This window comes from Cololabis saira, chromosome 4 (assembly GCF_033807715.1).
Source record: "Cololabis saira isolate AMF1-May2022 chromosome 4, fColSai1.1, whole genome shotgun sequence".
Classification (NCBI taxonomy): domain Eukaryota; kingdom Metazoa; phylum Chordata; class Actinopteri; order Beloniformes; family Belonidae; genus Cololabis; species Cololabis saira.
In genome coordinates, this window is record NC_084590.1 from 9,462,273 (window position 1) to 9,475,670 (window position 13,398).

General features: G+C 42.8%; 1 protein-coding gene across 2 annotated transcripts in view; it reads right to left on the bottom strand.

The window, feature by feature from the left end:
* prss59 (serine protease 59, putative) overlaps positions 1–13,398 on the bottom strand; it is a 29,843-nt gene that overhangs the window by 601 nt on the left and 15,844 nt on the right. Inside the window, exons 6-9 of one of the 2 annotated variants that reach the window (XM_061718779.1) lie at positions 4,028–4,229; positions 1,754–1,844; positions 1,317–1,519; positions 895–946 (exon numbers count right to left, since the gene is read on the bottom strand). In XM_061718779.1, the coding sequence (XP_061574763.1) occupies positions 933–946; positions 1,317–1,519; positions 1,754–1,844; positions 4,028–4,229 (510 nt within the window). In that variant the 3' untranslated portion in view covers positions 895–932. The remainder of the gene's footprint in view (positions 1–894; positions 947–1,316; positions 1,520–1,753; positions 1,845–4,027; positions 4,230–13,398) is intronic. The other variant, XM_061718778.1, reaches the window with a different exon arrangement.

A 13,398-nucleotide genomic window follows, 5' to 3' on the forward strand; every position in this document is an offset into this window, starting at 1 on the left:
GTGTGGCCCCCCCCCATCTTCAGCTGTGGGACAAAGTTCCTCACATCGACCCCAGAATACGTTGGCATTTTGAGTTCATAGTGGATTAGATGAGAGCAACATGCCTCGTGCCCGTGGCACAACACAGACAAACCACTGTCATTCCACTCCTCTGTTTGACAGTTGGCTTTTTTTGCTTGTGCCGATATGTTACGTTTGTCATTTTACTTTACTTTTCATTTTATTCATTTCAGTCAAACGTGACAACACATTGCGGCCAAAAATCTTGACCTTGGTTTCATCTCAACACAATGATCCAGAAGTCCTGTGGTTGCTGCAGATGCCACTTTGCCATCTAAGCCAACTTATTCAAATCATGTTGTGGCAATGTATAACATTCAACACAGTAACTAAGGCCTGTATAGTTTGAGATGCAGCTGCCTCAGCCACTAGCCATTTTCTTGGGCTATTAAACAATACCTGTTCAGTTCCTATCCAGTAAGTATGTAATTAGTTTCCCCAGGCAATGCATATTTATGCATTTTGTGCTCCGTTTTTGGTAAATATGTGTCAATTAGCTAATTTATCATGCTGATTTTTTTTCTACTTTTTTTAATCTGTTAGTGTCTGGCTGATTCTTTTGTCCTCTCCATACAAGAAGAGTTAAAAAATATAAACCAAAATGGGCTCATCTTAAAGAATTACATTTTATTAACACGAGGAGCAGAATATTGTTCAAAAACACAGGGATATCTCTAGAAGAGCTTGCGTGTTTTTCAGCTAGATACTTTCATGTGCTGGCTTATGCTATTCTTTTAAAAACTGGCCAATAACTGGTTCAACTGATCAGCAAACTATTATCTACAGCCAAACATAATGATTAGCTAGAAAGAAAGGATGACTTTATCAACTTACTGATAATCTTCATCCATTCCTTCAAGTCAGTGAAACGTCTAAAAAGGAAACTCTGAAAAAGGGAGTTTCCCCAATATGAAATGTATCAGTCAAAAAACGGATGTACAATATGTTGCATATGCTAATAAGATTTTCAACAGCATGCAACAAAATTTACTTAGTCACTACTTTCCTTAACTGCACAACTTTCATGTTGCAACACTGTTACAAAAGTGTATTACTCAAACGAAGTGCATGCAATGATCCCAAATGGAAGTTTAAAAATTCATAATACACCACTCAAATTGCTAACACAGGTTTGAGGCTTTATCCTATTTTACGTTGCAAAAAGTTTCCCTTTCAACCGCAGCTCAATTTGGGGAAACAAGACGCAGCACATAGTGCACCTACGTCAGTGAAATCCTCCTCTACATGCGTCTCACCTCTGATGAAAACAGCAGGGAGGTCAGCAGCGATGTCCTCGGTGATGCCCAGGGCGTGCCAGGGGTCAATGGACCCGTTGGGGAAAACTATCCTGCTGGAGCGGATGTTGTAACCCCCGTAATACTCATTGGTCTGGGCGACCGCTTCTGCCACCTGCTCAGCACTGATGTTGTAGAAGGCTGCACACTGTTTCACCTGATAACTGGGGTTTAAAGAAGGTTAATAACACATCATCATTATCTTTTATGATAGTCATCATTATTATTTGGTATTTGTATCATCATTATATATTTTTTGTATTAATATTCATTACTTTTTTCATTACTATTATGATAATAAACTGGAAACGAAGAAACTACATGCTAAAACATGATGTGCTGAGGTTTTGACAAGAAATGTGAGTCTATGAGGCAGAGACGACGTATAGTGCACTCACTCGAGAGAGAAGCCAGTGAATGGCTGGTTGGGGGAATCTGTGCTCTGGTAGAATCCAAATTCACTGCACGTCTGGTAGACCCACTGTCTCCCTGACAACACAACATTTACCCAGTGCCAGCAAGTTAATTTGGTTGTTAAAAAAACAAACGATCAAGGCAGTAATAACAGAGCAACGCAAATATTTGTAAAAAAAACCCCCACAAACGTAAATTGAGGGGGAGCTGAAATTGGGACAATATCAGATGGCATTAACAAAATACATTTCTGGGTTAGAAAAGTTTTTTTTCCTTTTACATACGCATGTCCGATCATGGGAAAGGTACGGTATATCATGTTCAAATTCTAAACGTTTTTAGACAGCAGAACATCATCAAAGGTCATCTTATCATGGCCAGGTCTTGAAAGTAATCATTATACATAACACCGGGGCTTTGCCTCTGAATAATCATTGGAATGATCATCTGCTGCCTTGCCAGCCGTAGCAGCAATGGCTAAAATTTGTCAAAGACTAAAGATGTTTTCGCCCATCTTCTTCAACATTGAGATTTTCTGTTTTGTTATTTTGAAGAGAAGACTCGCAGGACCAGAAACGGAGAGTTATGAGAATTACGCTCATTTGAAAAACACTCACTAATGCTGGATTCACACTCAAAGCGTAAAAAATCTCCTGACTGTGTTTTGTGATTAATAAGCACGTTTTTTTTATTATTTTGCATTGGATTGATATAGGAAATAAAATTGTTCGGACCATACAACTCCTCAACCATCAGTTATGTGTTTCTCATGAGCAGTTCAGGTAAAAACGGCAGTCAAATCAGCAAAAATGTCAGTTTGCTGGATGAAATATATTAATTCATGATTAAATAAGTTTGTTAGTGCCAGTGGCGGAGCCAGAATGTAGCTAATGGGTGGGCCTGCAAAAATTTGGGTGGGCCTGATTTTTTATAAGTTCAGATGTGCGTACAAATAATATTGTGTAAAAAAATCTGGGAAGTTCGTTTTTATATTTTTTTATTTTAAATTCTAAATGTTAACAAGAAAATAGTTACACAGTTACACTTTTAAGGCAGACACAATGGTAACTGATCATGAATTATTATGAATTTTTTATTTTTATTTTTTTCCATGAATCTTACTGGGTGGGCAAGCTGTCAATCTGGGTGGGCCTGTGCCCATCCAGGCCCACCCATAGATGCGCCCCTGGTTAGTGCACAGCTCTGCTCATGTATGCATGTGAATGAGTGTACGTTTGTGTCTACATGAAAGTACAATCTGCATTGAGGCTTCTTGCTTCAATGTCTGTGATTGGACGCTGCCTCTGCGTCGCTGCTGCTCATTTGCATAAAGTTGAGATTTTTCCACTTCAAATTGACGCTCCATCACGCTGCTCCCGACGCCTCTGACGCCTCTCGCTTTCATAGAAAATGAATGGCAGCCGGATGCCTATGATGCCCGTGACGCTTTCAGTGTGAATCCAGGGTAATGGAAACACGGACCCCCTGCAGCGCTGCCTTTAGCCACTAATTCAGGGATTCAATTCTCTTTTCCACTAAAGTGTAATGGATATGCAACTTGTGGCTCCTTGGATTTTCCTTTTCCATGTTGATTGAGACTCACTTGGTCTGTCCCTGACGGCTGACTGGCCTTGGGACACTCTACCCGGGCCACCCCCAGGTACGGATACGATACGCTGCCAACTACATTTGCCTGATTTTAAGATCTGGTAAAAGGTAGATGTTGTTTTTAACTGGATCCTGATGCGTAAAACCTTAGAAATGAAACGTCTTTTCACAAAATTATCTTGAATATTTCATGAGACGACTTTTAAAACTTAATGACAGCTTCCAAGTTTAAAATAAAAGATGACATCATTGGATCTATTTAGCATTTCTCTCATGGGGAAGTGAAGTTATTTTTGTGTTTCTCCATCCCCAGAATATATTTACCTTTCCTGAAAAAGCCTTTTAGTTACACCCACAGATTCGTTTACGGTACCAACCAGACCACAGCCCAAAACATCTCGTGGCTGGATTAAATCCCCTCCCTTGAGGCTGCAGCTCTACAGTCTTCAGTGTCAGGGTTCTTGTGAAAAGTGTCATGACATTTCAGTGTATCTCCGCCGTAAAAACCCAAACAACCGAAGGAAAAAAAAAAAGTGATTCAAGAAACAGGTCAGTCTAGAAAAGTCAGTTTGGACATTTCTTAATAAATGTTACTCAAAACTATTTTACAAACAAAATCTGACTTTCCAGCCCGAGCAGTTCATACCTACCCCCCCCTGCTGCCGGCCCGTTCCAGGAAGTGTTGCTCATGTCTCTGACATAATGATTAAAGCTGCTGTCCAGGCATTTCACGGAGAAGGTGTCCATCATGAGGCGAGCCACGGCAGCGTATCGCGCATAAGGATCCCCCAGGGAATAATCAGCCATCATGCCGCACAGTACCTTGATGGTTATGTTGGTGCCCAACACGCCCTGGAATGACAAATCAAAAGCTTATTATTCATTTTATTCCTCCTTATTTTTCTGAAGACTTATTTTTAAACACTTGAGATTGTCATGATACCCTGGGTATCCTGCTTGGAAAATATGGAACTATGAGCTCTTAAAGATGTGATGGAGCTCAGTTATTAAGAGCTTCATGTGTGAGGAGAAGGATATTAAAGTAGAATATATATATATACACTGCACAAAAAATAATAATGCATGAAAATCAATGTTGATACTCATCATTGACATATCCCAGGCTGTAATAACCCAAAACAAAAAAAAAAATCTACTTTGCATATAGTATATTGAAAATAATTCAATTTTTCAGTTTTTTTCCCATCTAAAAACATGGTGGCATCGTGACAAAAACCTGGCATTTAAAGGGTTAAATCTTTAAAAAAAATCATGAATATTTGATATCAATACTTAGGTCAGATATTGGTGAAAGAAATTAGCTCAATTAAAGTAGAATTTAATATTAATGTATAATATGTTTTATAGCTACCTTATGAAAAGCGTGTTTTTTGCGCGAAGGGGTCAGAGTGTAACAATTATTAAAAGGTGTCCCGGAGGGTTAAATTAGATCCTGGATTTTCTAGGTAGCCGATGAAGAGATGCTAAAGCTGAGGACATATAAAAAAAATCTCCTGCTTGTTCTAGCTAGGGGCGGCTCAGGTGCCCTGAAACATCCCTCAGTTCTGCTGCTATAGGTGTTGACTGCTGGGAGACCTCCCATGATGCACCTCTCCCCACTCTGTTGTCCTCTACTCCAACTCTATTAATGACATCATTGTTGTTGTCATTAACTTACTTATTATTCAAGGTTTTATTCCTGCTCATTTTTCTGAAGACTTGCTTTTAAACACTTGAGATCGTCATGATACCCTGGGTTCTCCTGCTTATCTGTGTATGTGGCAATGATCTTACTAGTCACTGTGTTCTCTCACACACACACACACACACACACACACACACACACACACACACACACACACACACACACACACACACACACACACACACACACACACACACACACACACACACACACACACACACACACACACACACACACACACACACACACACACACACACACACACACACACACACACACACACACACACACACACACACACACACACACAAAAGAATTACAACTTAAGAAGTTGGTTCATGACAATCTCTGCAGCCCGGAAACATCCTGAACATGCAGAACCCTGGCTGTCCAGGGCTGGAGTCGGACCCCTGGGCTCTACGCCCACAGTACTCCATCCTCTGAAAGGCTCCATGTCTTTCATGGCTTATCCAACACTGTGGTTGTGTAACTCCTGGTATACATTTATACATTTAAATGTGTCATTTTCTGGGATCAGGTTGGAGCTCGTAAAACATTTGGACAAAATGACAAACTTTATACATGCAAAACAAAGGCCTTTTTAAGCATAAATGACCACTCTCCCATCGACATCTCAGTAAAGAGGAACGGTTAGGTCTGATTCTAAGGGCTGTGGTGTTACATAATATACTTCCGTCTTTTCTAAAAGGACCCCATTGATCCCCCGTCAACGGCGAAGCCACTGCGATGACTCTGCTGATTGAGTTACACCTCACTAATTCCTCAGCGGTACCTAAAACTTGGTATGGGGGTCTTCACCCGGCCCTTTGTGTCAGTCAGACAGCTGTTGGCTGTGTTTGTCTGCTAGTGCAACAGACTCTGTGGCCCGCCGCTCCTCTCGGCTCTTTTACAGGCAGCTCCTCAGCTCGGGCCACAGGAAACCGGAGAGACCAAAGACCCTTTTGTTACATTTCACATCAGCTTATTGGTAACCGGACTCACGTCTCATCGGGGGTTCGAGGTGGAGGCAGAGAGGAGATGGAACAAGGAGACAAGTGAGGGAGAAAACTACTAACTACTAAAAGGAAAGGGGAAATACGTGCAAAGCTGTGCCCCATAACCCCATCACACAGGGATGTTCCTACTAACTCACCTCCTAACCACTTCAGCATGAAACTCTTGGTAAATATCTTAAGGAAGATTTTTTTTTTTTGTATTACTTTGCTTTTGTTTGTTATTACCATGAAAAGCCAAAACTAAACTAAAAACAAGGACCACCTTGCACAAGTTTGGACAGTCCAAAAAGATTCAGGGGCAAGGCGTTCATACATTACTAAGATCGCTTTGTTTCCTAATCATGGCTTATGTTTGATCACAGTCAGCAATATGAAGAACCAAGCCATGCAAATGTCAGAGCTTTATAAATTCTGACTTCTCAAACTTTGCCCAAAAAATTTAAAACCCGAACTCCTGCCAAGCGCCTTTAAAATTAAATCAATGCACACAAAGAAGAAGGCAATAAACATCCTCAGATCCTTCATGTGCAAGTACATTCTAAACCGGGATCTTTAATAAGTTATTAATCCCACATGTGAAGTTCAGGGCCGCTGCAAGGGGTATGCAAACCGAGCGTTTCCCTTATATATATATATATATATATATATCTATCAACAGTCTCGTTCCATTACAGACCTAAATGTGTACTAGTCTGTGCATATCAATAAATATATGTGCAATGATGCGCGTGTCTGTTGTTCAATACAACTGCGTCAGACCAAGCGCAGACACAAGCTGCTCTGACGGGTGGAGTTGGAACAAACTGTCACACAATGTCGAGAGAAAGAGACAGATTCAGGAAATTTCCATCAGGGGATGAAAAAAGAAAAAACGAAAGAAAATGAAAGAGTTTAATGCCTCTCTGAAAGGCTCGTTTGATAAATTTGTTACAAAAATCACCGATCTGACCGGGTCTCAAGCAGCAGCGGGGCCCCGCGTCAAGGCAAGCCAAATGATGAGGCAGGGGAAGGTATCCAGTATTTTGCTAATTGGAGAGTTAAAATTGCGCATATAGACACCCGATCCGACCCCAAAAACCCAAAAATTTCACGCGCTCGCTACGCCCCCCCCCCCCCAGCCGTTTCGCACAGGGCCTCGCAAATCTCCCAGACGGCTCTGGTGAAGTTTATTCATTTATAATTGTGCTGTAGACTGTCAGTCAGTATTATTGTCACTTCATGGCTGAAGATTATAGTCCCTAAAGATTTTCAGTACCGGTCTGTACTGCAGCAAACTTGATGCTTCTAACTGAAGACACTTCAACATTTTATGCAGAGGGTGTGCGGTGATGTCTGTTTCTTTTAATGTTTTGTAACCTTGTGTCTCCAGAGTTGCCACCAGAGCAGTCGCCAGCACAGAACCAACCTTCTGAGTCACTGGCTTTGATGCTGCCGTCCACATGATGACTCTCCACCACAGATGCATGGGAAATATACAATGTCTTGATCCAGACACTGACGGCCTAAGATTCCTCAAGCACAGTCAGCTTTACCTGGACGACAGACAGACTGATGCAGAACTGAGGCTGACTAGCAGCAGAATGGATAAACAGCTCCACCTCTTTTCCCATGACAGAAATATTGTTGACCTATTCTGATTTTGTAAAAGCCACAATATCCTGCCGGCCACGTTTAAAATGAGGGGATTATTTACAAGCTACGCCACAAAGCAGTCCACCACTGTTCTGTGTTCGTCTCCTGTCCACCTCTGACAAATCCAAAAACAGCACAGTCATCCTAGTGTTCCTGGAGATGACGGGACTCTGAGTCACACTGGACGTCTGAGGCGTGCCAGATGAGGACAAACAAAAGTACATTTCCCTGAACTGCTGCTGTGGGCTCCATCTCTCACTCAGACGCACAACACATCCCAAACTCAAGTCAATGAGATACTGAATCCAGGAAACTGCAGACATCCACGCTGGTTTCCTGGAGTTGCTCACATGAAACATGTTAAAACACATTTAACAAAGGAGGACACAGACCTCTAGTGTCTCTAGTGTTCAGACGGATCCCTGTTGCTGTTTTCATATTTAGTTCCCAGTCTGTCACGGTGTAGGGTACGCGGCGACGCGCACCGTACAGTGCGCGTCGCCGCGTACACTACACCGTAGGCTCTGCGTTGGTGTAACGCAGAACCATAAATCAGCCTTTACCGTCGCTGACACCGGTCCGACTGGAGACCCAGTAAAAAACAACGCATTTAAACACAGAACATCTGGCTGGGATCACGAATGGCATAATAACCATAAATACAGCCCTTGGTTGTACCAAATTTCCAATTTGTTGTTTAGCTTAAATTTTTGTTCTGATTGAGCTTCTTTTTTTGGTAAGCAATAATGATGAAAATAACACAGACAATAGGTTGTCTTTCCACTAGAACCACTAAAGGTTCATTTTTTCCCCAGGCATTGTCAAATGCATAGAATAGAATAGACTTTATTGTCATTGTGCTCAAGCCACAATGAGATTGGTTGGGATGTTCCCACCAAAGTGCAAAGTGCAAATATAAAAGCAATACAAACAATACAAAACAAATTCCCACATCATTCAAAAGATACACCTGTTATGTTATGTATTATTTAACAGTCTGATGGCCCAGGGATAGTAGCATGTAACTCTGTTATAACAAAACGGGTAAAAAACATCTTCTACAATGTGTATTTACAACTGATATAATCTAAATTGTGAATAGGGATGTTTTGTCACATATGCCGTCAGCACAAGCAGCCGTTAAAAGAGGATCATCCCAGAGGGTTTTCATAGATCCCTCTGAAATATATAGAAAAGATGTGCTCAATGCTCATATGGGGTCAGACCAGCACACTGCAGCCTTTCAGGCCCATGACACTTTGGTTAAAAGGTTGGATTTAGCCTAATGATTTCATTGAAGTGATATAATTCAGCGATATAGGCCTACGATGATTTTTAATGTAAAACTTTGTTATATTGCTGCATGTCACATGTCACATGTCCAATATGCCGTCCCACGCGCTTCTATGCCATCAAGCTCAGGGCACAGAAGGTGAACAGTTTTAGTAAGTCGTGGTTCATCCCTCACCACCTCACCCACCATAACAGCAAGCTTTGGTCAGTCAAAGAGCGAAGTGCAGGTTGGTAGTAGGAATTGGCGATATTTTACCGTTCACGATATACCGCCAAAAAAAATTCCTCACGATAAGAATTTGTCATCTCGCGGTAAAAACGATAAATTCCCATTGATGATGTTTTTGCTCATGTTTTGCTCCACGCACAACGTACGTAGCGTAGAGAGAGAGAGAGAGAGAGAGAGAGAGAGAGAAAGAGAGAGAGAGAGAGAGAGAGAGAGAGAGAAGTTGATGACGTTTCTGTGTAACAAACATGGCGGATCTGAGAGCGTGATAGATTTATAGTTGAAAAGGTGGAGTTGAATTGGTATTTTTTTTTATTGTCATTTTTATCATTATCGGGATAAATGCCAGAAATTATCGTGATACATTTTTTAGTCCATACCGCCCATCCCTAGTTGGTATTGGTGCCCAGTCTCTCCAAAGAGAAGGTCATGATCACAAACTCCACTGAAGTGGAGCCTATCTTCTATATCCCCCAGACCCTGGAGGTCCAGACTGACACCAAGCGTGCTATGAATGGACCAGAGAGACTGCTCGCCACGTTACCGTGGAGTGTGTTATGCTCCAGACACACACACACCAGAAGTAGATGGCGTTGTTGTGGACTGACTTATGGGTACAGCTTGTCAAGAGTTTCATAAAATCTTTTCTGTCAAAAACGCGGGAGCAAAATACTGACGTGCTCCTAAAGAAAAGCAGTCCGATGATAACTGAGCCTTAACTGCTCCATGGTCCCGTTACTTCCAACGGCTGACGGATGCATTTGGACAGTCAACATTCAAGTCAAGGGCAATACTGGCTGTTCCTGACCACGGTGCTGATCAAAAGACTTCTGTCATCCTTTAGGGACTATCATTTACCTAACAGACATGTTTAATGGGGGAACAGCTGTGATGTCACCCAGTTGTTGTTGTTGTTGTTACTACAATTACTATTTCAGATAGACAGGCGTTTGAGCAGCCCAGGGTTGCTGTTACTGTTGCCATGTTGGTTCTCTGTTAAGCTATTAACGTTTGCTACATTATATTTCTAATGGCTATGCATTATGGGAAGATCACATCATGTTGTATCATGCTTTTGTGCTTTTTATGCATACTAATCAAATTAGATAATGATGCATAAAATGTCAAATTGCACTAAATGCTAGTAGGCTGAATGTATTATATTATTGTGGCTTCCATTTATCTGCGTGTGAAAACACTAGTTCAGCTAATTAAATTAGCTACTTACAGTATGTTCTGTTGAGCTTTTCCATGAACAGTTTGTCTTTACCAAAACACCTGACTTTCTAAGTGCTTGGTATATATAGCATTCATTATTATTTTTATTCCCATTTATCATACAGAAACCAAATCCTTTCACCATTCAACTTTTCCATCTCAAGCCTGACTCTGCTTGCTGCATCTACATTATTCATCTGCTTTGTTAAATGCCAGCCAGTATGCAGTGTTTCCTCTACATTCATTCAGCAGTGGCGGCCCGCCACTGCTAAATCATAGCCGCCACGACTGAAAATTTTATTTTATAAAAAAAAAATAATTTATTATTTATTTTTTTTTTTGCAAGTGCACCATCGCCGCATCTCTCCACCTTCACAGCACAGCCTGTGTGATGATGAGCGCAACGGCGGGGGGAGGGGAGGGGAGGGAGGGAGTGGGGTGTTTGGGGGATCCTGTTGGAGTTACTTACTCGCGAGGGGGATCATCTTGCAGCATGTATGCTGCTAAGCATCAATGGGCCACCTCTGGGAGAATTGCCCTACAACAGAGCCTTAGAGCTCTTCTTTAAAAAGCCAAGGAAAATGAAGTGCTCTGAGCCTGGGTGCAAACTTTGTCATTGAGTCTACACAGCCTCATCTAGCTGATGTTTACATGTTATTTATTTAATGTTATTGTTTTTATTTATTTTTTACATTTTCAACTGGTTAGAGTTGAAGTTGAAGTAAAATTTATTTTTTGTTCAGGGATTGTTCTTCAAAAGTTCAGGGATAAAAGCCAATAAATAGGTTTTGAAAGTTTTGCTGTCAAGTGGTTATTTGTGTACGCCGTACATTTACGCCACCGCCGCCGCCACCGCCGCCACCGCCACCCCCCCGGGAAGCATGCCCCCACTGCTGAAAAAATTCCTAGAGGAAACACTGAGTATGCTATGTGAAAGACTGGAACGGTTCACTGTGGCTGCGCCTGCTCTCAGACTGCGGCGCCTGCTCTCAGACTGCGGCGCCTGCTCTCAGACTGCGGCGCCTGCTCTCAGACTGCGGCGCCTGCTCTCAGACTGCGGCGCCTGCTCTCAGACTGCGGCGCCTGCTCTCAGACTGCGGCGCCTGCTCTCAGACTGCGGCGCCTGCTCTCAGACTGCGGCGCCTGCTCTCAGACTGCGGCGCCTGCTCTCCGACTGCGGCGCCTGCTCTCCGACTGGAGCGTCTGCTCTCCGACTGGAGCGCCTGCTCTCCGACTGGAGCGCCTGCTCTCCGACTGGAGCGCCTGCTCTCCGACTGGAGCGTCTGCTCTCCGACTGGAGCGCCTGCTCTCCGACTGGAGCGCCTGCTCTCCGACTGGAGCGCCTGCTCTCCGACTGGAGCGTCTGCTCTAGAGTTGTCCCGATCCGATCACGTGATCGGAAATTGGGGCCGATCACGTGATTGCAGACTCGATCCGGACTCGGACGTTATGAGCCGATCAGGAATCGGATATATATATATCAGGGTTTCCGTTGTCCGGTAATTGCCGGACTTTGTCCGGTAAAATATGCCGAAGTCCGGTATTTTATAATCTCTCCGGTCAAAATGTCTGGTGAAAATACTCACTGGCGCCGACATCCAAGTGTGCGTTGATTTATGGTTCCGCGTCGCACCGACGCAGAGTCTACAGCGTAGGGTTCGCGGCGACGCGCACCCTACGCCAGACCCTACGTTGAAGGCTCTGCGTTGGTGTGACGCGGGACCATAAATCAACGCACACGTGGAGTAGTGGGCTCGGAGCGGCAGCCATACACCGCATGCGCGCAGAGCACGCCTGTTTGTTTTGAAGCTGAAGCAGCCCTATGCTATCATGTCTGTTGTTGTTGATGTAAATAACCAATCACTGAGATATATTGCGCACGACAGCCAGAACTCAGGTACCAAAGTCAACAAAAAAAAGTGCATGATGAGTTAATTAAATTATGAGAAGAAGAAGAAAAAGAAGGAAAAAAAAGGAAAAGGAGAAGTTCTCCTTTTCAAATAACAATATAAATAAAATGTTACCAAACAAAATGATGAATAAAAATTACCTGTAATGGCAGGCAACACATCAGCTGCAGATGCAGTCTCTCTGCTCATTAAAATTTTTTATACTGACTTAAGAATGTTCAAGCTGCCTACCTCCTATGTGCTCAGTTTACAGTACACATGTTAAAATATAATAAAAGGGTCATCCTGCATAATTTTATTTTCTATTCTTCATTTTTTATTGTTTTATGAAAGTATCGGATCGGGACTCGGTATCGGCAAGTCCTCAAAATCAAAGGACTCGGACTCGGACGCAAAAAAACCTGATCGGGACATCCCTAGTCTGCTCTCCTACTGGAGCGCCTGCTCTCCGACTGGAGCGCCTGCCCGGCATAAGTAAGAGGGAGACGGGTGTGGTTGACATTTCCAGCGATGAGCATGAAAGCATTGGGGTGTTCTGTTCGTACACTGAAACAAAAAGGGGCTGGTGACATCACAATCAGCAATGCTAGCAGCTGATGTGGGATATCTGGGATGCAAAGCCACTCGTCCTCAGCTACATGTCCATGATTACATCAGAGTCCCTTCTCCTTTAACCCAGATGCAGAATCAATTAAGTCAGGATTATGTCAGCAACAACAACAACTAGACTAAGCTTTCAAGTGCCACGTTATGTCAGGATTGAAACCCCAAATCCAGCCAGGAAGAAGGGGAAGCGTTGAAGATGTAGAACAGGATAGAAATGGGAAGCGAGGAGGGGGAAGGGCACCGCGGGAAGATCAGGAACATGGGGGATTTCATTTAAACTGGCACCTCTCTAAGGATTTAAGATAATGTAGGCAAACAAGGGTTTATTAGTACTATATATTTGTAAGAATAAACCATGTAAAGCTGGACAGGATTGTAACACAATTCCTCTAAAGAACCAGTCATTTGCTTGCCA